Raw genomic sequence first — 25,639 nt, 5'->3', positions numbered from 1 at the left:
TCTATGCTAAACTAAGATTAACCCTAGCTAGTTCTCCCTATAATCCTAATCTCAAACAGCCACTTACCGTGAGCGTCAGCCATCTTGTTTACAAACTATTTTACTAAATTCCTGCTTGTCTAAAAAGGTAGGTAAATAGGTTAAAATTATATTTAAAAGTGAAGCCGATCTCTCTTCGTTGTTCTTCATCTGATGAGATCAGATTGGACACTGTTTTCCGTTACGATCCCACCTAGTGGTACAAAGTGGTATTACATGGATACGTTTTTAGCATTTTGACTGAAACTAATCTTAGAAATTTGACCTTTGACATCACAGAAGATAATAAACAGGAAAATGTGTTTTCATCTGTATGTGTTGCCCTAAACAAATGAGTGTTTCTGATGAATGTGTGTTACTGATAGCAACAATGTGTATAATTTACATAAGACTCTACAGTACATTAAATATGAAAATGTTTTCAAAACTGCAGGTAGATACGGCTACGGCTTGTGGGACAACATCATTGACAAAAACTATGGACAGAGCTTCCGAGACGTCACCCGTCTCAAGAGCCATTTTAAAGCTCGGTGGGAGGCTTTGGGACGCTCTGACCGCCACCATGTTGGCAGCGTCACATCCGCCAAAACTCCATATATGGACAAAGAGGGGGAGCACGAGCGGAGTTTAGAGTGAACGTGGAAGCAGGAAACTCGTGCTGTGATACGGCAACCGTCAGTCGCTCTAGCGGCAACGCCCATAATTATGCGTCATTTTAAGTCCGAATATAGTTTTGAAGTCAGTCATTTTAACATGGTAGTCTATGGGAAATGACTCGCTTCTGGAGCCAGCCCCCAGTGGTTGTGGCGTAAACTACATGTTTTGATGTTTTACATGATTTGTTAGTATAGGCTGCTTTTTTCTACTGTCCCCTCACAGACTCAGGACTGTTGTGGAGGCTTCAACCTTTTCATTTCACAGAAAACCCTGCTGTTGCCAACAAGCACACAAGACCTATTGACATAAATTTCAACTGCTGGCCAGTACTGACTGACACAGAGGGCCAAGATACAACCGAGAATTTATTTTCTTGGCTTGCACAAGACACAGAGCTGCAAGCGGGAGAGTTTAAGTGTTACACAAACTCCTTGATGAGTCCGTTTTTTGGGAGAGGTGTATATTTTGAAAAACAATCTGGACACTTACTGCTGTTGGGCTTGCAAAGTCTGTGAGTCAAGCATACCGCTGCTCAGCCTCTTGACTTTCTCCACCTCTCTCTCTAGTTTCTCTTTGTGTTTTGTCTTCAAAACCTCATCACTGAAACACAATAATGGTCACTGCCTCATTAAGACCAGCAGAGAACCGCTCAGGGTTACACTTTTTCAGATATAAATCATTGAGCCAAAGACATTTTTGGATGTTTTTCACTCCTTAAATTCACATTTTAAGTCAGTTCTTCTTCTACATAACATTTTTCCACACAAATGTTACTAGTAGTGGATAAATGGGAGCTCCACATGTTATAGAACTATGGACCCAGCTTCCATGTTGGGCTCATGAAGCAGACAGCACCTCTACCTTTGAGATTCAACCTAAAATGGTGTGGTGGGGGCGGGGCCATGGCCTCAAAGTTGATCATTCGCCATTACAAAGGAACTCATTCTATTTTCTGCAGTACCACCGACATAATTTATGCAATGTGGACAAAATCTTACAGTACTGTTATGGAACCGAGTCTGAACAGATATATGCTAAAAGGATGATATGGTCATAGTGCCACCTATTGGTGGCAGGAAATTTCTCTTGTAAACATGGTATTGCTATACGTCTCTGGAAATGAGAGGAGAGCATAGGAGAGGGGACAGCAATGGTCCCGCGGATCACAAGGTATGCGAGGGCCCGCAATGCTGTTTGCAGCTTTAATTCTACTCTACTCTAATTCTGTGGTCGTTTCTGACCGGACGATGTGTGTGTGACTCACAGTTTAAAGAAGCTGCAGCCATCCTGACCCTCCATACTGCCAGCACACACACACACAAATGTGCATTTATAACCTTAAACAGTCACATATAGCGGCTTGAGTCACACCCTTTTCCGCAGCAATGCTCATCTGCATTGTTTCATGGCGATTACTCACACTGACGCAGTCATTTGAATAACATCTTCTCCTTCTGAAAGAGGACGGATGCAGCTGAAGAAAACTGCCACCAGCTCAGCTGCTCATAGAGGGTCTCTCTCTCTCTCTCTCTGTATGTGAGGCTATATTTAAATGGACTGTGATGTTCTAACTCTGACCCAGTTAAGACAACACTCAGCCATGGATAACATTTTATAATTACCCTGTCAAAGATGAAAAAAAGACCTTGCTGTCGTTATATTGCTATTAAAGTCATTCTGAAATGCTTTTCATACAACTGTAAAATGACTTCATGTATTTATTTTGACGTTAGGTCCCTTTTTCCCCCACCAGAGCTGCTGTGGAGGTCAGAGTAAAGGTTTTCTGCTGAAACGAGATACAGGCATTTAAAAAAAGGCACCTGGTCTGACAAAATGATTGATGGGATATAATTAAACATTATGACTTTTTTTTTTAAAAAAAGGACATCAGGTCATTTGCGGCTGTGCTAAGCAACTTCTCATTCTGGCAACTGCAAGGTGGAAATAATTGGATGACGTTGGGTGATGTGTACATGTTATCAACCCCAGAGGCTGAAAAAAGGAGGTCAATCAATACAGAAGCGCTAAAACTGCAGTACCTTCAGCTGCCACTTGAAGCATAGACCTTCATGTTAAAATGTCCGACTTCTCAACATGTTTACTGCTACTGTCTGGCAAAGACAAGATTTTGGTGTGTGTATATAAATATTTTCCCTGGCTCTTAAAATAAAAGATAAAAGAGCAAAATCTTGTCATAAAAACATGTTTTTTTTAACACCGGCAGATTCATTCATCAAGGTTGCCATCAGAGCCTGATGGCAGAAGATTTCAGTCCAGGCAAATGACATATCAACATGTCGTTCAAAACACAGCAGCTTCCAACCACACCAGCCTGTTGGCAGCTTCCTTCTAAACCTAAAAAAAAACCCAGAAACAGGCCTGAGTGTTGTGACACCAACATTTGTCAGTTGACTGGTGTCATTGCTGAGGCTCAATCTGGACACAGATTGCAGTCATCCTCCTGCGTCATCCTCTGCTGGAAACCTCTAACACACTGTGGCCCGGGCCAAAATATGAAGTCACCATCAAGCTGGTTTACAGCAACCAGCAAACCGTCATTTTGAGGTCATTTGGATTAGTAGTCGTAACTTCAGTCATGTGTTTCCAGTCGCTCTTTTTTTAATCTCAAACTACCACCCAGTTTAAAGTTGATGGATGTATGTACATATCTGTGTTAGTTCTGGTCCTCACCACACCTTCCTCCACCAATGAAAGGCTTTGTCAACATTCAGTTTTCCAGGCTGATTAGCAGAAGTTCATGACTGTAGCCTTAAAGATGAAAGGGTTAACTACCTTAGTGACTTCTTGTACAGGAAAAAGATTAAAAAATAACATTTACCAATAAGGAATATAGATTGTAGCAGCAGGATTTGACACTGGAGAGGTCAAAAAACACATAAATGCTTCTGCATAGGGCCAACCTATTTTGTGAATATGAGTTTGCTAGACAGCAACAGAAATGAATGCATCAATTGGAAGTTAATTTGTGCTGTGAGAGGAACCACTGGTCACCTGTGCAGGTGTATTAGTAAGGACAATGTTAGCTAATGATAGCTGATGTGGGTTTTCTCCCTGCTTACTGTTAGATTTAACACAGGAACAGGGATTAGAGTTGCTACTAGGTTAATTTTCTGTCTTGTTTTGTCTTTTTTTTCCCACAAATTGGGCACCACAGCCTGTATTAAGTTTATTTAACCTGTTGTGTCAGCATACTGAGCAGCCAATGACAGTTTTCTCTACATTGTAAAGTAACAACTCCTCTTAGATGAGATTTAGTTTCTATGTGAGCATCTAAAAATACACTCTGTAAAGAAGAAGGGAGGGCCATGTGGCAAAATGGCGGGAAGGCCATAAAGGAAGAATAATGAATTGTTGAGTGCGTGCGTACCTGTGAGGTCGGCCTGACCCCAGAATAGCCCCGTAGTCATTAAAATGTCATTCAGCTCTTTACATTACAGCAGTGACTGACGGCCCGATTTATAAGAATTTAATTATGGATGAAGTCAATGTAGCAGGCTGAAAACCCTGAAGAATTTACATATGCACGTACTAATATATATGCAGACACACTTTCGGGGAGCATTGTCAGAGCAGTTTGTCTCCTCTGTAGCTATTTCTACAGCGTCTATTTAAAACACAGGCTGAGGAGGAGCCGAGGACGATGGGGCCTGCAGAGGACACACATGATCCATTAACATCTATTCTTCATTAATCATTCCGAATGGGAAGAGAGGTAATAAATACCCACTGTCCTTTGATGAGGAGCAACCTGTCAGCGGCACAAAAAAATCACGGAGGATGAAAATGAATCCATGCTTTACATCCACATGGGATGTAATACTCCTTTATTTACTCTTACCATCAAGACAGACGTGCATCTTTATTGAAAACCTGACACTGCATGTCAAGCAGCACGACGAATTCACTGCAAAGTGTTACGTAATTGCTTAAAATGGAAGAACATCCATCATCCATCTAACAGCATAGGGATGACTCACATGTATGGACTAGGAGCAAGAAAAAATGTTTTGCTCATCTTTCCAGACTCTCACTCACCACTCTCTTACTCACACGCTGATCAAAGCTCAGATGATGCACCTTCGTCTCAGGCGCATGCTGACATCCTTCACGCTGCATCTTCATCAAGCATTTAAATCCATGATGTGACAGAGACATTTAACTGGAACTCACACTGGAGAGCTGTTTCAAAGAAGCATAGCAGGCAACTAGAGGTATAAACATCTCCAGTGTGTCTGTTCATCTGTTCCATTTTGGTAAAAATGATATCTCAGGAACACCTTGAAGGAGTTTAGATCTTCAAACATTCACTTGGGCTGAAAAAAAGTGATTGGAATTCAAAGGTATCTGATTCAGGTGACATTTGTGAGATAAGACAAACTCACACAAATCTCCTGAAAAGATGGAGAGATGCCTCGATGCAATGGGGAGTAAGCATCTGTTCTCTCATTTGCTGGGTTTTAGTTTGTTTTTTTCTAGCAAAAAATATCTACCAACATGCTAACTGCTACTTTTTGTATCAGATCTCACTACCTTCAAAGAAAGCTAAAGATTAGCGATAATTTCAGAGTGGACATTTGTCTAATCAAAAGTCCAACAAAAGGTGAGCTTTAATAAGCCAGGTAACACAGGAAATAGCGCAAGGACTTTACAGGTAGGAAAACAGAAGATCTGACAAACACAAAGGGGACATAAGATTCAAGTGAAACACATCAGGGCAGGGCAAGCAATCACCATGGCGGGAAACACAAGGGAAGGTTAAAACCATTGACAACTATGGACAGAGCTTCCGTGACGTCACCTGTTTGTTTCTGAAGAGCCGTTTTGAGGCTCAGTGGGAGGCTCCAGGACGTGCTGACCGCCGCCATGTTGGCAGTGTCACGTCCACCAAAACTCCAAATATGGACAAAGAAGGGGAGCACGAACGGAGTTTGGGGGGGGCGGGCGATCGCGGGAGCAGGAAACTCGCGCTGTGATACGGCAACCGCCTGTCACTCAAAGTGTCAACGCCCATAATTATGCGTAATTTTAGGTCTGAAAACAATTTAAACAAGTAAGTTGTAAAAAAATATACCCCCCCTACAATTAGACACTAGAAGGGAACCTATCATTTGAGACCAGAGTGTTTTTTTGTACCAGGCTGTAAACATGTTCATTTCTGCTGTGAAGTTGGACATTTTAACATAGGAGTCTATGGGAAATTACTCGCTTCTGGAGCCAGCCCCCAGCAGTTGCGGCATGAATTACAAAAACACAAATACACCCAAAACAACTAGAAATACAGCTAGAAACCACAAAATGGAAAAAACCTAAAAGAACCAGGGATCAGGACAAAATGTAGACCTTTCTGTGACAGTCACATGACTTCTTGATATGTCATGTCAGAGTGCTTTGACAGTCACAGTCGTCCAGAAATAAAGATGGACGACATGATATCCCCAAAAGTGAGTATAGGGTAAAACAGCAATGACGCAGCTTCACTGCTTGACCTCATACGCAGTCTCTGGTTCCAAGATGGTGTCTTTTTTCAACATGGAAGCGCCAGTAAGCAAGATATATTGACTTTTGTCAAAAGGGTGTAGTCCATTGGTTTAGAGTAGTCATGTGACTGTAGTCTTAATGATTATGAACACCACCACATTTCTTTTTAGCAGGTCCATTGCTTTTTATTAATGTCTTGGATGTAGGACAGCGGGATGAACCAGAATAAGTTCTGGTTTCTTCTGTAAAACTCACTGTGTCCGCTTGCTGTTCTGTGACACACTCCCATTACTGCAAAAGGAGTTTCAGCAATTTAGGCTGCGACCCACTGCCGGCTATTTGGAGCAATGTGAATTAGAGCAAGCACAAATGATAGCTATCTGTCACAAGGCGAGACTGCCATCATCTCCTGTGCAACTACTAAGAGGGGATGAAGATAAAAAAGTAAAGGAAAACAAAGAGGAGGAGGATGAAGAGGGGACTGTGGAATGTGCAAGCTTTATCTTCAGCCTTTAATTAAGCCTGTGGCCGGATGGATGTAACTTACATATATCATCATTTGCACTAAGTGGAAACAAATTGTGTTAGCACTGGTTTCTGTATTTATTTTCTGCTTCTGGGCATAAACATGAGCTCATTTATTAAAACAAACCTTTTGACTGCATATAGCACGTCCACTCCTCTAGCAAGTTTTGTGTGTGTGTAGTTGTGTGTGTGTCTGTGCATGTCAAGGTCTTTGGCTCATCTCTGAGGAGCAGCAGCAGGACGCAGATTCATGAACTGGCTCTTTTATAACGTGCTCCAACAATGTCAACGCTGAACTCTCAGAGGTATGTACAGAAATAGACCAACACACACACACACACACACACAAATGACAGCAGTCAGGGGGAGCCAATACAGTTTTCAAACACGCACATGGCTAATGATGGGTCAATAAACAAACTGTAAAAATAAATGGCTGCTTATTCAGGCTAATTGATGTGTCATCAGGAGCGGCGTCAGAGCAGAGAGCAGAGAGCAGACACAGCGCCTTATTGGCTAGGAGTGGGAATGAAGCTAATGGACAGCAGCGACTGTGCTAACACGTCGTTCATCACTAAGCTTCAACCGGGCATACATGATGTAGAGGGAATATAGGAATTATTTTCACTCAGTGTGTGCTGCTCTGTTGCCTCTAATGTGACTTTACAGCTGAAAGTGAGCCTGATTAACATTCCTCACACTCTTTGGGAGTAGTAAGGGGTTCCACAGTCCCACCTGAGTCTAATTAGACAGCATAACAAACTACTAAAAAAAAAGCAAATACATCAAGCGTTCCACGAGGTATGCTGAACTCTGAGGCCGAGAAATGAACCCTGTGTTGAAATGTCAAAAGTTGCAGTTCCCTCAGCAGCCTCTAGCTCTAAAACGCTGTTTTTCAAACCCCATAGAATTCCAGGTTAAAATCCAACTTTAAAAGAGAACTAAAAAATGTTTGCGGGTTGGTCACCGCTACTTGTGGAAACAGATCCTGATCTAACTCTGGACTGCTTCGTGCCCATCGGCCTCCCTGAGCTGACCACCAGCATCAGTAAGTCTAAACCTACTACCTGTCTCTTGGATCCAATCCCATCACGGCTCCTCAAGGATGCTTTTCCTCTGATCGGAGACTCTATTAGGACAGATCAACCTGTCTCTGGAAACAGGATATGTACCACAGGCTTTTAAAACTGCTGTGATCATTCCGATACTTAAAAAACCTTCACTGGACCCGGACATCTTAGGAAACTACAGACCGATCTCCAACCTCACCTTTATTTCTAAAATACTTGAAAGAGTGGTTGCAAGTCAGCTAAATGACTACCTGCATAGGAACAGTCTGCTTGATGCTTTCCAGTCTGGATTAAGAGCCCATCACAGCACAGGAACAGCACTGCTTAAAGTCACTAATGACCTCCTTGTGGCATCGGACCGTGGACTCGTCTCTGCAATCGTTCTACTGGATCTCAGTGCTGCCTTTGACACAGTAGATCATCGCATCCTGCTCCACAGATTAAAACACAAGATTAGGATTACAGGAACAGCACTGCGCTGGTTTAAATCATATTTATCTGACAGATTTCACTTTGTTCATGTTAATGATGTTTCCTCCTTGCCTACAAGGGTTAATCACGGTATTCCACAGGGTTCTGTGCTCGGACCGATCTTGTTCACCCTCTACATGCTCCCTCTAGGAAACATCATCCAGAAGCACGGCATAAACTTTCATTGTTATGCTGATGATACCCAGCTGTATTTATCTATGAAGCCTGAAGAAACAGAGCCGCTAGTCAGACTACAGGCATGTCTAAAGGACATAAAGGACTGGATGACCTCCAACGTTTTACTATTAAACTCGGACAAGACTGAGGTCATTGTTTTTGGACCTAAACATCTCAGAACTAGATTATCAGATAATACTTTCTCTCTGGATGGAATTACTTTGGCCTCCAGTACGACTGTGAGGAACCTCCGAGTTATCTTTGATCAAGGCATGTCGTTTGTCTCTCATATTAAACAGGTCTCCAAGGCCGCTTTCTTTCACCTGCATAATATTGCTAAGATCAGGAGCATCCTCTCTCAGAGTGATGCTGAAAAGCTCATCCATGCTTTTGTCACTTCAAGACTGGACTACTGCAACTCTTTATTGTCTGGATGTCCACATTACTCCATCAACAGTCTGCAGCTGATCCAGAACGTTCTGACAGGAAGCAGCCAAAGGGATCATATCCTGTTCTAGCGTCTCTTCGCTGGCTCCCAGTGGGCTCAAGAATACACTTCAAGATCCTTCTTCTAACCTACAAGGCTCTTCATGGACTTGCTCCATTATATCTGACCCAATCTGGGTCAGAGAGGCAGACATTGCCTCCACCTTTAAGACTAGACTTAAAACTTTTCTGTTTAGTAAGGCGTATAGCTAGCCTCAAACATAGTGTGTAGGGCTGCACAGCTATGCTGCTCTAGGCCTACGCTGTCGGGGGGCACAAACATGATCCACTGAGCAGTTTCCCTCTCACCCTCTGACCTCTCCTCTACTCTCATTAGTCTGGCTCATACTGGTAATATCGTCTCATAATCTGTGTTTACTGTCTTCCTCGTAGTTTTGTGCCTCTCTCTCTCTCTCTCTCTCTCTCTCTCTCTCTCTCTCTCTCTTTGCAGGTCTCAAGACCTGCATGCTGACCTGCTCATCCCTTACTACTCATCTTTGTTTTGATTACTATCAAATTACTATTACTACTTATGGACTGACGATATATATAGATATCCATTATAATATAATCACTTCATCTTGCTTGTCATGTTTGCTCTGTACTGTATCATGTTTGCTGTGAAGTACTTTGAGACAATTTCTGATTATAAAATGCACTATATAAATAAATAAAAACTGAATTTGTTCAAGTATTGCTCTTAGTCATAGATGATAACTTTTCCTTTGTATGACCATTGAAGCAAAATACACTACCGTTCAAAAGTTTAGGGTCAACAGGCCAGTTCTACTGGTCAGCATAACAGTTCAGCTGTGCTAACATAGCACTAGAATAGTCAACAACAACAACAACAGTGGCGCAGTGGGATAGCAGGGTTGTCCAATAACCGGAAGGTTGGTGGTTCGATCCCAACTCACTGTTGTGTGTTCTTGGGCAAGACACTTCACCCTAGCCTGTGGCGCGCCTTGCTAGTCATTGTATGACACTGCTTGTGCAGCAGCCGTAACGAATTTCCCTCTGGGATTAATACAGTATCTAAAAAAAAAAAATAAAACATTTACCACATTAACAATATCTAGACTGTATGTCTGATTACTTTAATGTAATAATTCATCTTCATTGAAAAAAAAAAACCCTTTTTTTCCCCCAAACTTTTGAACGGGAGTGCCACTTATATGTATTTATTTATTCAATGCCATATTAATTTCATTGCAATGTTTGTATGCTCACGTCCGGCAGTAGCCCAGCACTTTTTACCAGCAGTGGGGGTTATTTTGTGTAGTGATGAAATCTTCTCCAGCTGAGGTGTTTATCTATCTACAAAATTCAATACAAGTGGTGCACCACTCTTCTGTTTCAATCCCACACTGCGTGTCTAAAGAAACATACTTTCTTCAGCTTTCATCTGACAACAGTAATACATCAAAAGAAACATGACAGCAGCAATATTTATCCATCTACGACGTGAAAGCTGACACATCATTTGTCTCCCAGCTTGTTAGGTAAAGCACACTTTCTGTAACCAAACAGTCTCACACAGAAGATGCAATTATCCATTTCTGACACTATAGCTCCTCATTAGAACTGAGACATGGCAACCACCGAGCACCAAAGAAGAAGAAGAGTATGTGGTAGTCGCACATGATGAATATATTAAAAACATATTTGACAGAAGCAATATTTTCTGTGCAGTGGAGCTTGTTGCCGAGTGAGAGGATCATTTATTACGCAGCTTGTTAGGCCAACAGCAGTTGTTGCTATTTGGCACGCAAGGAATCTGCATACAGGAGCTGCTGTAGACCTTGTTGTCTGTGCAGTCTGCATCAAGCCAACAAACCCTGCAGAGGAATGATTCAGTAGATGAGATAAAAGTCTGTTTTTCAAAGAATGTGCAGATATGGGATGTTTGAAATAAGTTGCAATAATGCAGAAATATTATAGTTAATTAAAACTGAGTGCTTCTCTCCAGGAAATGTATTAAATCTATATTTTCTTGGCAAAGCCGAGCTGAGGACAGCATTATCTGCTCCATCAAAAATATTAGCTCCATTATCTAATGGAGCTGGAAAGGACAGCTGGAAGCGCTGCTGCACTTACAGTAAGTCTGCTAGAAGACTATATGTGTCATCAGATATTTTCCACCATTACAGACGCACTTATTGGTTTGATTATTGCAGCAGGAGGAAGGAAGAAGCAGGAAAGGAAAAACTACAATGTGATTAAGGTTATCAATAGCTGGCAATCTGGTTTCTAAAAGGACTTTATTCATCTGCATTATAAGAAGTGCAGAATGATTCTGCTCGTTATCAGAAAAGAAAGCAGAAAACATCCCTCCATCATCTGAACCCACAATTATATTTTCATCTACATATTTTTTTTTACTTTTATTTTATTTCATGCTCTGTAACAGGTGAGAAAACCAGTATGTCCTTCTCATATAATGAAATTATCTATGTGTTCCTATATATGTTCCTTTGAATATTTCTTCTTCCCTGTTGGGCTATAACAGAGCAAATTATAACTGCTAACAACAGAGTTAGTTTAGCCGGCAGAGATCGGCTTGTTTAATTTGTGACCGTAATGATGTCATTCACGGCGACAGAAAATGAGGGAGGTAGTGTCCGAAATGTCTGAAAATGCTTTTCCAAGGAGTTCACTATATGGTGCCCTACACTGAACTCCCCACAGCCCGGGAGTAGGAGGAGGAGGGAGCACACAAGGAAGGGGAAGACAAGACACCTGAAACGAGAGGGAGTGCAGTGACTACAAAACAAAACAGGAAGTAACACAACTAGAACTAATAAGAACACAACAGAACTACAAAATAAAAGCCCTGGCTCAAACTGAAACCCTGACAATGCTACCGTTGATGGCCAAAACCACCGCACATCAATATGCATCAGGACTTGCTTGGTAGAAACTAATGAGGGTGATGTAATTAAACCTAAAAGACAAATATTACTCCTATTTAAAAGTGTATAACACACAGCAGCAATTCAAAGAAGGAGGAGGGAAGACAAAGAGAATGATGGTGGGTGATGCAGCACTTTAATACAAATGGGAAGTCTATCAGCTACATCACAGAGGTCTGCCAGAGAGCAAGCTGTGCAGAAATCATGTTTAAAAAGAAGAGGAAACAGTCGGCACAGAGGCAGAAAAATGAGTAGTTGTCACATGCTGATAAGGAGAAATGTTTCTTTGAAGAAGATGAGAGTGATGGCAGGAGAGGAGGAAGACTGATGCCTGTGTGACACAAACCGCCGCTTTGTGCATTCAGTCACATGAGTGCTTACATTGTATTGGAATGATAATGGGAAGATGCTAAACCGCTATAATCCGCTTTGCTTAGCCTATAGCAGGAAATAAGGACACGCTTTTGTTTCACACACACACACACACTTCAAAGCGTAGGTGTGCACAGCTGCGTTGGTGTGTTATCAAGACAGAAGATTGAAGTTGACTGATCCTATTAGGTTTTCTGTAGATACACGCACACACACACCTTAAATACCTCACACACACTGATGAGCTACACATGAACAAACTCGCACACGTCGGTCGTTGTGTGACTCAGCTGTGTCATATTCACAGTTGAGAGGGAACAGAGCGAGGAGTGCAGAACTAAAGAAACGCCTGTCAGGTTTATTTCTGGATCTCGCCTGCGCCGTGAACGGAGCTTCGTGCTCTGATCTGCTGCTGTCCCACTTCCCCATACCTCCGATTACTCTCTGTGTATAACTGCAAAAAAAAAAAGTGTGCAGCATTCATAAAATTAGTGTAGAGTTTCCACTGCAGAAAATTTCTGTGTAGAAGCTCTTTACAATTAATTGGGAAAGAAAAAACTTCCTCTACAAGCTAGGAGCTCCTAAGCTGCTCTGACAAAATGCAGGCACATGGCAACCATCAGAAATTAGGAAAAAAAAACAAAAAAACAAAAAGTAGACCAACAACATGGTACAGTTATATGCATTTCAACCAAAGGAACATGAAGCCTGTGGTGTAAGATCTACCGGGCTCATAAGGCAATGTAATTAATCAGCTTGGTCTGGGTAATAATAAGCCAACAAAGCCTCGTCATTGGCCTATTGTCACCCATCCTTTCCAGCTGTCCATCCTCTGTTTTTCCAATCTTTGTGTTGCTGGGTTTCTGGTCTCTTAAAAAGGCCCCCCATTGTGTACGTCAGGGGCCTGTCTTGTTGAGTTTAACCAATTAGGACCAAGCCTCAGCTTTAAGGGATGCTTAGAAGTGCCTAACGAACATTAGGTACTCTCTTGAACCCTGTGAGTGAGAAAGAGTGGAAAAGGTCTAATAGTTCCTGCAGTTGAAAAGCAATTTTTGTTAGATTATTACATTGCAGATTGGGTCAATAGATATTGATAACTTTATCCTGACTTGTCCAACACCTGTACAGTAATCAGTGTAATCGATTACATGCACCAACGTTACATAATTAGAATACAAAATATGAGTTAAAGTATTTGATGCATATTTCATACATGTGTATGATGCTGAATAGTCTTTGGAGTGACAGCTCTTACTGTCAATACAAATTCTTTGATCAAAGCTAAAGTTTTTGGGTCACTTCAGCAAACTGGACAGAAAGCTGCATGCTGATGGCGACAGAGAGGACAGTGCAGCCGGACTGATGAATGTTCAGAGTCTGAGGATGAAGAGTAAAGCGGGTGAAACGGTGCACGCCTATAATGATCCTCAATCATGAGGAATACATTACAAATGACATTTTAGAACATGTAATCTGTATTTTGTTACTGAATACTTTTTAGAAGTAGCCTTCCCAACACTGAGTGATATAGGCATATGCTTTTTGAGCTTGGGATACAACCAGAATCAGAATCCGAATTCCTTTATTTATCCACTGCACACCTCAGGTCAAACTTGCCACACTTCTTCAGTGAACAATGTACTTTTTATGTATTCTTAAGCTGGATCCATACTCCGCGAGAACAGAGAACTCCCTCCCCCCTGCAGACGTTACGCCCACAAAATGACGTCATTTTCTGTCTCAGACCGCCCGTTGTTCCGCACTCTTGTGCACAGGGTCCGGGAAGAATTTTTTCTTTCAAGGCTGTGTGGCAACCATGCTGTGATTGGTCGGAATTGATTGTGGGCGTGATGAATGTGGAGAAGCGCAAGGGTTTCAGGTGCAGAACACACAGACAGAAGAAGGAAGTACAACGACGATGGACAGTTTAGATGAGCAGCTGGCAAACAGCTCCTGGAAGGAGAAACACGGTGCACAGAGGAGAGTGTCTGTCCAAAAGGTGGCGATATAAAAACTAATCCCAGTATTGATCATGGCGTTACAGTGGCTCGCACACAGTAAACACCGGGAGACAGGATGTATGATTGCAGACAGTCATCCACACAATCAGTTCACAGAGTTAAACCCACACAGACCAGAGGTCTGCTACAGTCAGCTACACTGGTCTTCTATCTATTGTCATGCTGTGTGCCCTCTTTCCTGAACATTATCAGCTCGTTAGGCCAGGTAACCACGACTGTGCTCACAATTTACAATACACCTGCATTGTCAACCTAGTGTGACGTCTCGCGGAGTATGGTACCTCCGTGCCGAAAATAACTTTTTTTTTTATCTCTTACCACCCGTGGAGCGAGTTCTCTGTTCTCTGTCTCACAGAGTATGGAACAGCCTTTAGACTAACACAATGGTTTTGAACCAGGTCAGATCATCTGCTGCAGGACGTTTACTTCTTCTGAAGGTGATTCATTGTGGTTCTGTCTAGATGTTTAACACCAGGTTTTGGTCTGATGTGTTATGACTTTCTCCGATCATCTACTTCCAGATAGATTCATGGAGGTAAACCAGCTTTATGTGGCTTGCGATGGTTTCTTGTTGCACACTGAAACTCTTTCCTCTGTGAATTCAGACTGTGGAGGAAACAGAGCCAGGGACAGTTGCTCTTTTCACCAGAGATGGATCAGAACACATTGTTCATCACCATGGCTGTGTGCTGATGACATCATCATCCTAAGCAGCCAGAGAAGCGTTCTCTCACACTGACTCCAATCTGTCTTCTAGCTGTGTGCCTGAATGGCATATCCGTGTGTGTGTTTCTGCATGTCTAAAAATTGAGAACAGTTTCATGAAGTCATTTGGTCCTCAGGTTTTCCAAGTGGATCTGAGAGTTAAGCTTTAGAAGTGTAAATGTGTGTGAGTGTTTGTGTGTGTGTCACAGGCAGTGTGTTTCTCACCCTACCAGCGACTGGCACTGGGCTCAGCCAGAGGAACTAACCTGTAATGAGATCTGACTTCTGGCTTGGCTTCCTGCTGTGGATGGCGTCAGCAGACACAGAAAAAGACATTCTCCAATTAGACACAAATGCACTCATTATGCAAGAAAAAACAAATAAAAAAAACTGTCATCTGTGCACAAATATGTCACATCTCCTCCTCTCTGCCTCTGAGGGTCTTAGTGTATTTGAGATCAGTTTCCTCCGCAGGGTGACACACTCGGAGTGGAACTCATCCACATTGAGGAGAACCAGCTGAGGTGTTTCAGGCACCTGGTAAGTATGCTTCCTTGACACCTCAGAGCCAGCCAGAGAGGTCTCGCTGGAGGTATTATAGCTCCCAGCTGGTCTATAGCAGTCGAGGACTCCCGGGAGGAGCCGGAGACAGGAGGGAGACCTGGGTGTCTCTGTTACTACCATGACCCCGATGCCCTGCTGAGGTAACTTTTATTTTAACAAGTTCAATGTTTTATGGAAACTATGGTATCTAATTGCACTATTACATTATTTTAACTCAATTTTATTTGTTCCAGACTACTTTTGCTCATTTAATAACAACACTGCTGATGGCTATAAGCCAACACACACACACGGTGGTCTTGATCGTGACTTGTCTTGGTTCTGCTTAGTGTGCTCTTGACTACAAACACATTAAAAAAAGACATGCAGGAAGTGAACCTAAGAAAACACATCACAGGTGGACACAATTACAAACACAAGAAACCAGGAAGCAACACAAACAATACAGAAAAATAACTTTAACTAGTTTCTCTTTTAAATACACTTCACTGGTTCACCCATGTATCCACACTGTATTAAGAAAGACAGCCAATACTAACAAATCCCTCCATCTGCAGGGAGAGATTACACATTGTTATTGTTAGTGTTATTGTTATGTGCGTGCATGGTGCTTTGTGACTCTGCATTTTCAGAACTTGTAATCAATTAGGATCAAGCAAGCTCCAATTACATAAGATCAATCAATCCATCTATTAAAAAACATGTAAAGAATAATACTTTCAAAGTTTCTGTTGCTGTGAAACTGTGTGTTGTTCTGTCCTGCAAAACAGCACCTTATCTGACTGACTCTGACCACATGGAGGCCTGGCTGTGTGAGATTAGGGTCTATAGCAGTCTGCTAGATCTGCAGCCGTATGATTGATTGCATTATTGACTAATCAATGTATTCTGACATTTTATGGACAAACCAATGGGAAAAAAAAGGTTCTAAATATTTTCTAGTTTCCAGGCTAACCATTCTAAACTTCCATTTGCTGACAAATTGTTGTAGCTGTAGATCATATATAAGTATTTGTCAAAAAAAAAGCTCAAGCAAGACACGTGTTGTTAGCACTGGTAGCATACAGGTCCAGCAGTGAACCTGCTAGCAGGTGAAAACACAACAAGTTTTCTCATCATGATCGTACAACACATCATTATTCAGTCAGTGACTCAAGGCTCGCATACAGTATAAAAAGCTCTGCTCTGATTAAGTCACTTATAAATACTGGAATTCTTACGCACCGCTCTCACACCTTCCTCTTAGCTTTGTAGTGCCAGGCACGTCTATTTCTGTGCTTGCCATGTCGTGCACAGCAGGCAGTGAGAGCGTGCACGTGAAGCAGCTGTTGGCATGAGGCCCAGGAACACACACACACACACATAGAGAGAGAGAGAGAGAGAAACCGGAGCTGGTGGCCGCTTGACCCCACATTTGGTTATTTTGGTCTGCAGACACATTCAGCTTTGTGTTTCTGAGAGATTCAACGTTTTAGCAGAACTGAATTATGAATTCCCAGATAAAACAGGTCCTAATTAATTTTGCATTTTTTCATAATTAGGTTCCCACACATATGAGCACGTGGCTGTGTTGATGGGTTTTAATAAGGCAGGTATAGTTATTAGGTTATGTTAACGGCACACTGCTGGTTAATCCCTTAATAAAACAGACTCAGGCTCTTTGCTGGGTTTAAGGTACTTTCTACTGTGTTGATTACACTAATGAGCTTCCACACTTTGCATATTACGTAACGCTCCATATTAAAGTGAATCACTGGGGAATATGTGCTAAAAAATAAACATGCTGGTCGGTTAAGGCCAAAGTTACTTCTTGGTTTGATGTTTGTTTAAAATACATTTTGTGCCATAGATAAAGAAGGTCAGAGTTACCGTATACTTAATGTGTGAGTATTTACACCATAAAACATACTTTATTAGTTACTATTTATGCATGTTGTATAGTACATGTATTCTTCATTTTAGGGTAATCTCACACCTTACAGTTTGCTTGCCCTGGTCCAAATAAGTTTGTATTATGGGAAGAAGCTCCTGTTACCGATGCTTTAACCGATGCAGATTTGTCATTACCTGGTGATCGTTCATAACTTTAATCATGTTTGGGTTCATCATGCTTTGTGTTCAGCTCTTGTCTTTCTCTTTGTTTTATCTGGTTAGGTTTCAAACAATAGGACTACTCTTCATGGTGAAAATTGACACTAAAGCTGCACTAACACTGTAGCACCTGCTGACCTTGACTAAGGAGGAATATTTAAAATGTTTGGAGTGAGACCATCTCAATCAACATGCAGTTGTTAGTTAGGTGGTATAAAGTTAAAAAAAAACATTAAAACTACTTGGCTTGTGTAAGACCAGGCCATTTCTAAGCATTGAAGACATGTTACAGGTCAAATTTATCCCACTTCCAGCAGGCTTCTCCTCCACTTTGCCAGATAAATACACTTTTATAGAGTAACAGGTCAAAACTAAGTGGTTTAGCAGATTTCAGTCTGATTGGTTCAACTTCATTCATCAGCAATAACAACAACCCCAAATATGAGACTAGCTCTTCAACAAAAAGATCCTCCATCATGGAGACAGAGACACAAGTCCTTCACGATGCTTTAAACACTGCACCAGATCATCTATGCATTACTAAATCGTTTACAATGTGCATGAATCATAAGCCACAAATTCACACTTACATATTCACAAATGTACACAGAGCCTGAAATAGTGCCGGCTACACATGCTCAGACATGTAGACAAACACTGACCCACACGTCGGGAATTCACAGCCACGCACATTAAAGTGAGCTCAACATGCACGGAAGAAATATTGTGTGTGTTTGAATGAAAACATCCCTATCTATAGACAATAATCTCATGCATACACATGTATAGCTGGTTGACTCAGAGCTGTTTCAGTGTATATTTGTGTGTAAGGCCTGAGTCTCTAAAAACATTGGACACCTGTTCCCTGGATCCCACTGGGAGAAATTCCACTCCTCAGTCACTCTGTGTGTGTGTGTGTGTGTGTGTGTGTGTGTGTGTGTGTGCATGAACCAGTGTGTCACTAACAAGAATGTTGACACTGGACTTTCCTGTCTCACGTGGACCCCGTGCGACATCACTTCCTTTACAACCCTTCCCTATTTAAAGGCCGCTGTGGAGCCAGAGGGGCTTCAGCAGGGGATTAAAGCCAAAGTCCGAGCACTCTTAACACTAGGGGCTCACCCACTGACCGACTGATGATCTGGAAAGGCTCAGGATTGCTTCTGTGAAGATCCACAGCAGCTATAAAGACCGACGCTCAAATCGGGGAGCTTCCAGTCTGGAGCTTTTAGGACTTAAAAGAAGAAAAAGGCACAAACACCTACAAGCACACAAAAAGTTTTTTTTTCTTCTTGTCACCATGAGTAGTGGTGGGACCTCCACAGCGGCACCGCAAGAGTCACAGACTTTCAAACGTGCTGTACGAAAGATAAAATGCGCCGCTATGGTGGCTAGTCTGGCCAAGAGTTGGCAGGGCTGGGCTAACGAACACACAGACAAGCAGGACACCATCCCGAGCGGCTGGATGCCATCATCTGTGCAGGAGGAAGACAAAAAACTCACAGTCAAACTTACAGTCACCCCACGTGTTATCACAGCAGAAGCCAACGAGACCGGTGGGAGTAAAATCCGCACGTGCTCCGTGACCAAGACCGTGCAGCCGAAACGCAGTGAGTGCAGCAGCAGTGATGTGGTTAACGCCATTCGAGGCAAGATGGAGTCAGGACCGGAGGACAGTAAGCCATTCTTGGGAAATGAGTCGCCTACAAGGCGCCGTCAGATGCGGGCGCTCCAGAATACAGGTGGAGGAGGTGGGGGAGGAGGCATCCAGGACAGGAAGCTGATGCTCCAGGAGAAGAAGCTGGGGTCAAGGAACAGCAGCGTGGACACAGAGGACAGCGGGCTGGGAGAGGACGGGGGACTCAGCGACAACAGTGAATCCAAAACTGAACAGAGCGATGTCCAGCCCAAAAGCCAGAGGTCCAAGGTAGATACAAGATCACATGATAATATAAATAGCTTTGTTGACCCTTTTAGCCTCCTTGACTTGTTTTGGTTTACATCCCTCCTAATGAATATGTTTCAAAGTTGGAGTCAACACAGCTACAGAAGAACCAATATTTAGTGCCTTAAAACACGTCTCCTAATGAGTGATATTTTGCTTACTGGATCCATGTACTCAATCAAACTTTTAACATGGGAAAACCAAAATAGCACCTCTGAGGCCCTGGACAACACAACTGTACTATTTTTATACACCTGTTGTAAATAACATCATCGCAGCCTTAGCTCTGATCATGAAGCTTCTACGTCAAAAACTGAAAACAAGGAGAATGTGAAACTGAGAAAGAACCTTTCCGAATTAACTCTTGATTTTCATTTATAAACATTTTACAAGTCAAAACCAAATTTAACTACTTAATATGTAACATGTACAATAACATAATACACTTCTAACATATAAGAACCTGTTTTTCTCTGAAGGCAAGTCTATAGAAAATATAATTTAAAAAAAAAATCTAAATGACCAATATGCTACTTCTGTGTAATTTTTGTAATTGATCCTTATAAAGTCTTGAAAAAGAGGTGAAAGCAGAGTGATCACATAAAGATGAAGAGTGTTTTTTGAGTAACAAAAGTGAGAATAGCTAAAGCCTCTCCCCATAAAAGGCAAAAGGAGATCGCCGGTGGTCCCCCTGACATGTCGATGGAGGGTCGGCAGAGAGAGCAGGTCCAAGATCATAAAAACACATTCTGGACCACAGCGCAATGGAATATATGTAAATAAATATAGTCACCCTCTACAACGTGTTCCTCCTACAACCTGACCTTCAGGTGGAACAGCCAGCAGGAGGAAAACAGGGGGAGAGTTCAGAGAGGGCCACGGGTGTGAGAGAGAGGAAATGTGAGACAGACAGAGAGAACCTGTGGAAAGACCTATTTATTGTATCAATAGAAAGTGTTTTTGTTTAGAATTAAAAAAACTGCAAAAGTAAAATTGGTCTAGTATGAAAGCAGACGCGTCTTTCTTGCTGCTGTAAAGTTGGACATTTTATCATGGAGGTCAATGGGGTCTGATTGACTTTTGGAGCCGGCCTCAAGTGGCCCCTCTTTTCCGATTGCTAGTAGACATGTTAGTCATTAATGACTTGACAAAAATGCAGAATATTATTGATTTAACTCTGAATGGTGTAGGTGATGCTTGCAATAGTTGTAGGAGTGCACGGAAAAGTACTGCTAACAATATGTGCAATATCAGGGCCACATGTAAAAATAAAATATATAAAATTTACCACATTATCGCATAAAAACCAAACAAGAAAAGACAAAAGTGAGGATGAGGAGCATTATTACTTTACAGGCTCACAGAGTTTCGCGGAAGGTCACACAGTGACAAGTCTTCACTTTCATAGAGCGAATACCAAAGAGATCTGGTGACACTGATCTGAAGGTCTGGCAAGCTGAGGAAAATACCGAGAGGCGGAAGGAAAGAAGGGGGGAAGAGGAGGAGGAGGAGGAGGCAAGGGTGAGGTTGGGGGGAAGAGAGAAGGATAAAAAGAGAGAAACAAGAAAGACGAGAAGTGGAGGGTATGAAAGTAGAAACCAAAATGAGGTGAGAGAGGAAGGAGAAAGGAAAGATGAGGAGATGTAGAGGAGGACTTTTGTCAATCATGCAAAATAAACCATGGGTTGAGTAACATCTGCAGAGGCACCTGCAGATCTGCTGCTTTAGTTTTTTTTATTTCTGGAGGTTGTAAAATATGCTTTTCTAAGCATGCTGAGGGTACGTGTATATTCCCATTAGAGTGCAAACTAAAGGCCAAGCATGGCATCACTTTCACCACCTGGAGGCGAGTTTATTTAAAGGTGCAGAGACTTTCATTTGCATTAATATATAGGCAGAGGTTAGTATTTGTTTGTGTGCAACTGATTCAACAGCTGTTTAATCTCTACTTTTAACCTGCCTGCAGATTAAAATTGCCACCATGGGCGACATCAAATCCCGCTGGCAGCAGTGGTCCGAGCAGCACATAGAGGGCCAGAAGCTCAACCCCTTCAGCGAGGAGTTTGACCACGATTACGCCATGGCCCAGCGCCTTCGCAAGGGTGACACCGGCTACGGCCGTCCCAAAGACGGTTCAAAGACGGCCGAGAGGGGCGACCGGGCACAGAAACACGTCCACAGGGAGATGGAGGAGATGGTGTGGATTATTAGAGACATGGGCTTCAAGGACAAAGAGGGCAGGACCATCATTAGCTTCGGTCGCCTTTTTGACCGCTATGTGAAGATCTCAGACAAAGTGGTGGGCATACTGCTGCGCTGCCGCAAACACAAGATGGTGGACTTTGAGGGGGAGATGCTGTGGAAAGGACAGGACGATGATGTCATTATTACAGTGAGGGACTGAGACGCCACGTCTTATGAACATTGACACAAGTTGCTAACTAAAGCTACGAGAAAAAAAATGGCAAATAACTACTATCACTATCACTTAAATTTAACCGACCGAAACAATCACTCGAAACAGTCATTAGTTCATCTCATGCACCTTATGGCGCAGGCAGTGACTGGAAACTATCTAGAAACCTTAAGAATCCACTAGAATGCCAGTCAAACTACGAGGCTTTATCAGGAAACATCTATACCACACACCAAAGAACATGTTTGAGCTAAATCAATACATATTTACCAGATTTACCGAAACACAAATCTTGCTGATGAGCCCAGTGTCCACCACACAGCTGCTTTCATTGCGTCACATGGACCTCTTCTGACTGTCACATCAGAACCGCTCATTTATTCTGGACCACACTAATTATCTGTTCTCCAGTCTAATGCATTGTGTCTTTTTTTTTTCCTCGACAACAGGAAGTGTTTAAAGCAGAGTGAATGTAAACTGTGATCTTTCTTATATTTTACCTCACTGTAACGTTTGAAATATTTACTATTATTAGAATGAAATAAACATGAAGCTTAGTGCGTACAATTTTCTTCTTTCAAACTGAAAGCCTGTGTGTCTTCTTACAGAAGGACTATTTTATTGCTATTGTGTGTCACATTTGTGTCTTTTGCTGTGGTCAGTGTTATCATAGGCTACATGGAAGTCAATAAAAACTAACATTTAAAGGCTGATGTTTCTGTTTTTCAGTTAAATCATACTAAGGCAACTACGTTCCCCAGGATGTAAGCACCTGCAGGGACAGATAACAAATCTGTTGTTTAGAGCTCAGGTGGACCCCAATGCAGACACAAAAAAGAGTCCAAAACAAAACCAACCAACCAGACAAAGTACACAGGAAAAGCACAGGAAACATAGACACAGGACAGTATGAACTGACAAAGACAAAGAGGAGCACAACACTTAAGTACATGAGGGATGAAAAGACTCAGGTGAAACACATTAGGGCGGGGCAAGCAATCACAAATGCGGGAAACACAGGAGCAAGTAAAACACACAACCCAACTTACAAAGAAGCAACCAAGACAATGCAAAATAAATACAGACACACTAAAATCACCAGGAACACTGTGGATTTAAATGACCAATCACGACACAAAACTGGAACTGAAGTCACATAAACTATCTGGAAGTAAAGGCAAGACCCACAGAAAAACTCAACTGAAACAAACCAGAGCCGACTTGGAGGAGCTGAAACCATGCAGACGGCAAGAATAAAACCAACAAATATACATGAACACACCAGGTACACAAGGGTAATAGGATACAGGTAGATCCAATATCGGTGGTGCAGGTAATAACAGAAGGGGAAAATACATGAACAAGGACAGGCAAGGAAAGAACAGACACAAAAATAACAGGAAATGCAAGAAGGAAGACAAGAACATTCCAACCATGCATCCATCCATAACCTGTGTGTCCTGTACAGTGTTCAGTCAGCACATTTAAACCAGGAACCATCCTGATGAGAGGCAACAGGTGCTGACTTGACACTAAACAGGAATTTAGGATAAAACTTTGTAACATTTTCAAAACAGGAAACAGTGAATCCACCAGCGGCTCCTGTCCTGCAGCTCGGCACCGCTCTCCTGTGTGAATCTCCTCCTCTGGTGGACTCTTCTTCCTATTTATTCCTAAATCTTCTGCGCTGTCTTCTGCTTGTAGCTCAGAAAGTCTGGCTTTAAACTGTGAAGTCTACCATGAGCCTGCAAAGACTGCAGAAGCAGGATCTGTAGCCATGGTAACAGCTAACCTCATTCTAATAAAAGCTGTATCGTTGCAGTCCTGATTCCATTTTTCCACCTGGTGGTCTGAATTCTTTAGTTTTTTGGATGCGTCTCTGGAGTCTTCATTTTCTGTTACAATGAATTATGGGCTGCTCCTCCTGAAAGGTCTACCTCAGCTTGCACAGTTGCATGGAAACTCCCTGGAGAAGTCTGTACGAGTTGGCAGCAGAGCACTTTAAGCACTTTCTGATGCTGCAGTGAGACGGTGTTAAACCCTTGCGGACTCTGTGGCTGTCGGTCTGAATGCTGTTGGTGGATCACTGAGCTTGTTTACTTTTCCTCCACACTACACTCCTCTCTGCTTCCTGCGGTGGAGGAGCAGCACCTTTTAGGTTTTACTGGTGTTTGCATCAGCTAAAATGTCATATACAGCTGCACCCTCTGATGTCATAGAAAAAAGGACACGTTTATAAATCAGTTCAAATATGGACCTACTTTTTTACCTTAGCACACGTGAATAATCTTTTTGTAGAATGAGTGTCTGAGCGCCTTCGACCGCCACCCAATCCAAATGTGCACCGGCCACTTACGGTTCCTCTCACAGGTGGTTGTTGGCCCCATGTCGCTCCTTTGGCTGGGCCACGGGGTCACCAGGTGCTCACATCAAAATGAAAAACATCGACGAAGGAGAAAAAACTCTTGAGGTTCAGGCACTCAGGAAGACTGGACGGGACCAGGGCTGAGGCAAAAAGGTGAGTAAATTTGCAGAAAAAGTTCAATAAAGGACACTGGAGGAAGAACGATCTATTACCGCAACGAGAACTAAAGAACTGACGGCGAGTGAAGGTGAGTGAGCTCCTTAAGAAGGCAGAGAGTTGAGCAGGGATTGGATGCAGGTGAGACCATTTAGCAGAGCACCTGTGAAGAGAAAGGGAGAAGAGAGCCAGGAACCAGAACACTATTTACAATGACATATAGAGGGCGATAATACGTCTCACCCATTGACAGTAAAAACTATGGACAGAGCTTCCGTGGCGTCACCCGTTGGTTTAATTAATTTAATAATTATGGGTCATTTTAAGTCTGAATATAATTAAAACAAGTGAATTGCATAAAAATTCACCCCCCGTACAGTTGACACTAGAAGAAAACTTATCATTTGAAACCAGAATAGTTTTTTGTACCAGGCTGTAAACATGCAAATTTCTGCTGTGAAGTTGGACATTTTAACATGGGAGTCCAATCATATATCTTGTTTTGTTTTGTAAAATGAAAGTACCTGAATACGTCATGTCACTAAAGAGCGATGCAGCAGGGGGTGCCAGAGTGAGGCAGAGGAGCACCTTCCTGCATGCTGTCTGTGATTTACTGAGCTGAAACATGCTGCTGTTTGGAACTGTAATTTCCCCTGTGGAGAAAACCATTTATGTCTCAATTTGCATTTGCACCATCAGAGGGCGTCCCGCTGGTCCGTCTAATTTCAGTGTGTGAAGTTGTCTGTCCGCCTATTGTGCATGCAAGCCGCGCTTACACTTGTACGTGCGTGTGCGTGATGTGCTGTCTGTCAGTCTGCGCATGTGCATGCAAGTCATGCTTTTGAATGTGTGTGTGTGTGTGTGCGTGCAAATGTGTGAGTGTGTATGTGACTAGTGTGACCTGCCTTCCTGTCACGCAACTGCTTTAGTGCATGTGTGTGTGTGTGTGTGTGAGTGAGTGAGAGAGAGAGAGAGAGCTTAATACAAGCTGATCAGTTTGGTCGCCAGGGAGTATGGACATCTGCCAGAGAGAAAGAGAGAGAGAAAAAGAGAGAGAGAGAGAGATGGAGGGATGATGGGTGGAGAAAGATGGAAGGAGAGTTAAGGAGAAAAAAAAGACCAAAGACAAGAGAGAGATAGAAAGGGAGGAAGGTAAGAAGTGAGGGAT

At 42.4% G+C, this 25,639-nt stretch overlaps 1 protein-coding gene across 1 annotated transcript; it reads left to right on the top strand.

Moving 5' to 3' along the window:
• The first annotated feature begins 18,621 nt into the window (after positions 1–18,621).
• abraa (actin binding Rho activating protein a) lies at positions 18,622–22,532 on the top strand. The gene is made up of 2 exons (XM_028406188.1): positions 18,622–19,516; positions 21,501–22,532. The coding sequence occupies exons 1-2, from the start codon at positions 18,890–18,892 to the stop codon at positions 21,936–21,938; spliced, it is 1,065 nt and encodes a 354-aa protein (XP_028261989.1). The 5' UTR covers positions 18,622–18,889; the 3' UTR covers positions 21,939–22,532.
• Positions 22,533–25,639: the final 3,107 nt, after the last annotated feature.

The sequence above is a fragment of the Parambassis ranga genome, chromosome 5, assembly GCF_900634625.1.
Source record: "Parambassis ranga chromosome 5, fParRan2.1, whole genome shotgun sequence".
NCBI classification, from domain to species: domain Eukaryota; kingdom Metazoa; phylum Chordata; class Actinopteri; family Ambassidae; genus Parambassis; species Parambassis ranga.
Note: the sequence above shows the minus strand (reverse complement) of the source record. Positions and strands in the feature narration are given on the sequence as shown.

Coding starts and splice junctions, on each gene's coding strand:
- abraa (XM_028406188.1), top strand. CDS start 18,890: ATGAGTAGTGGTGGGACCTCCACAGCGGCACCGCAAGAGTCACAGACT. Junction 19,517..21,500: donor CCAAAAGCCAGAGGTCCAAG/GTAGATACAAGA, acceptor ACCTGCCTGCAG/ATTAAAATTGCCACCATGGG.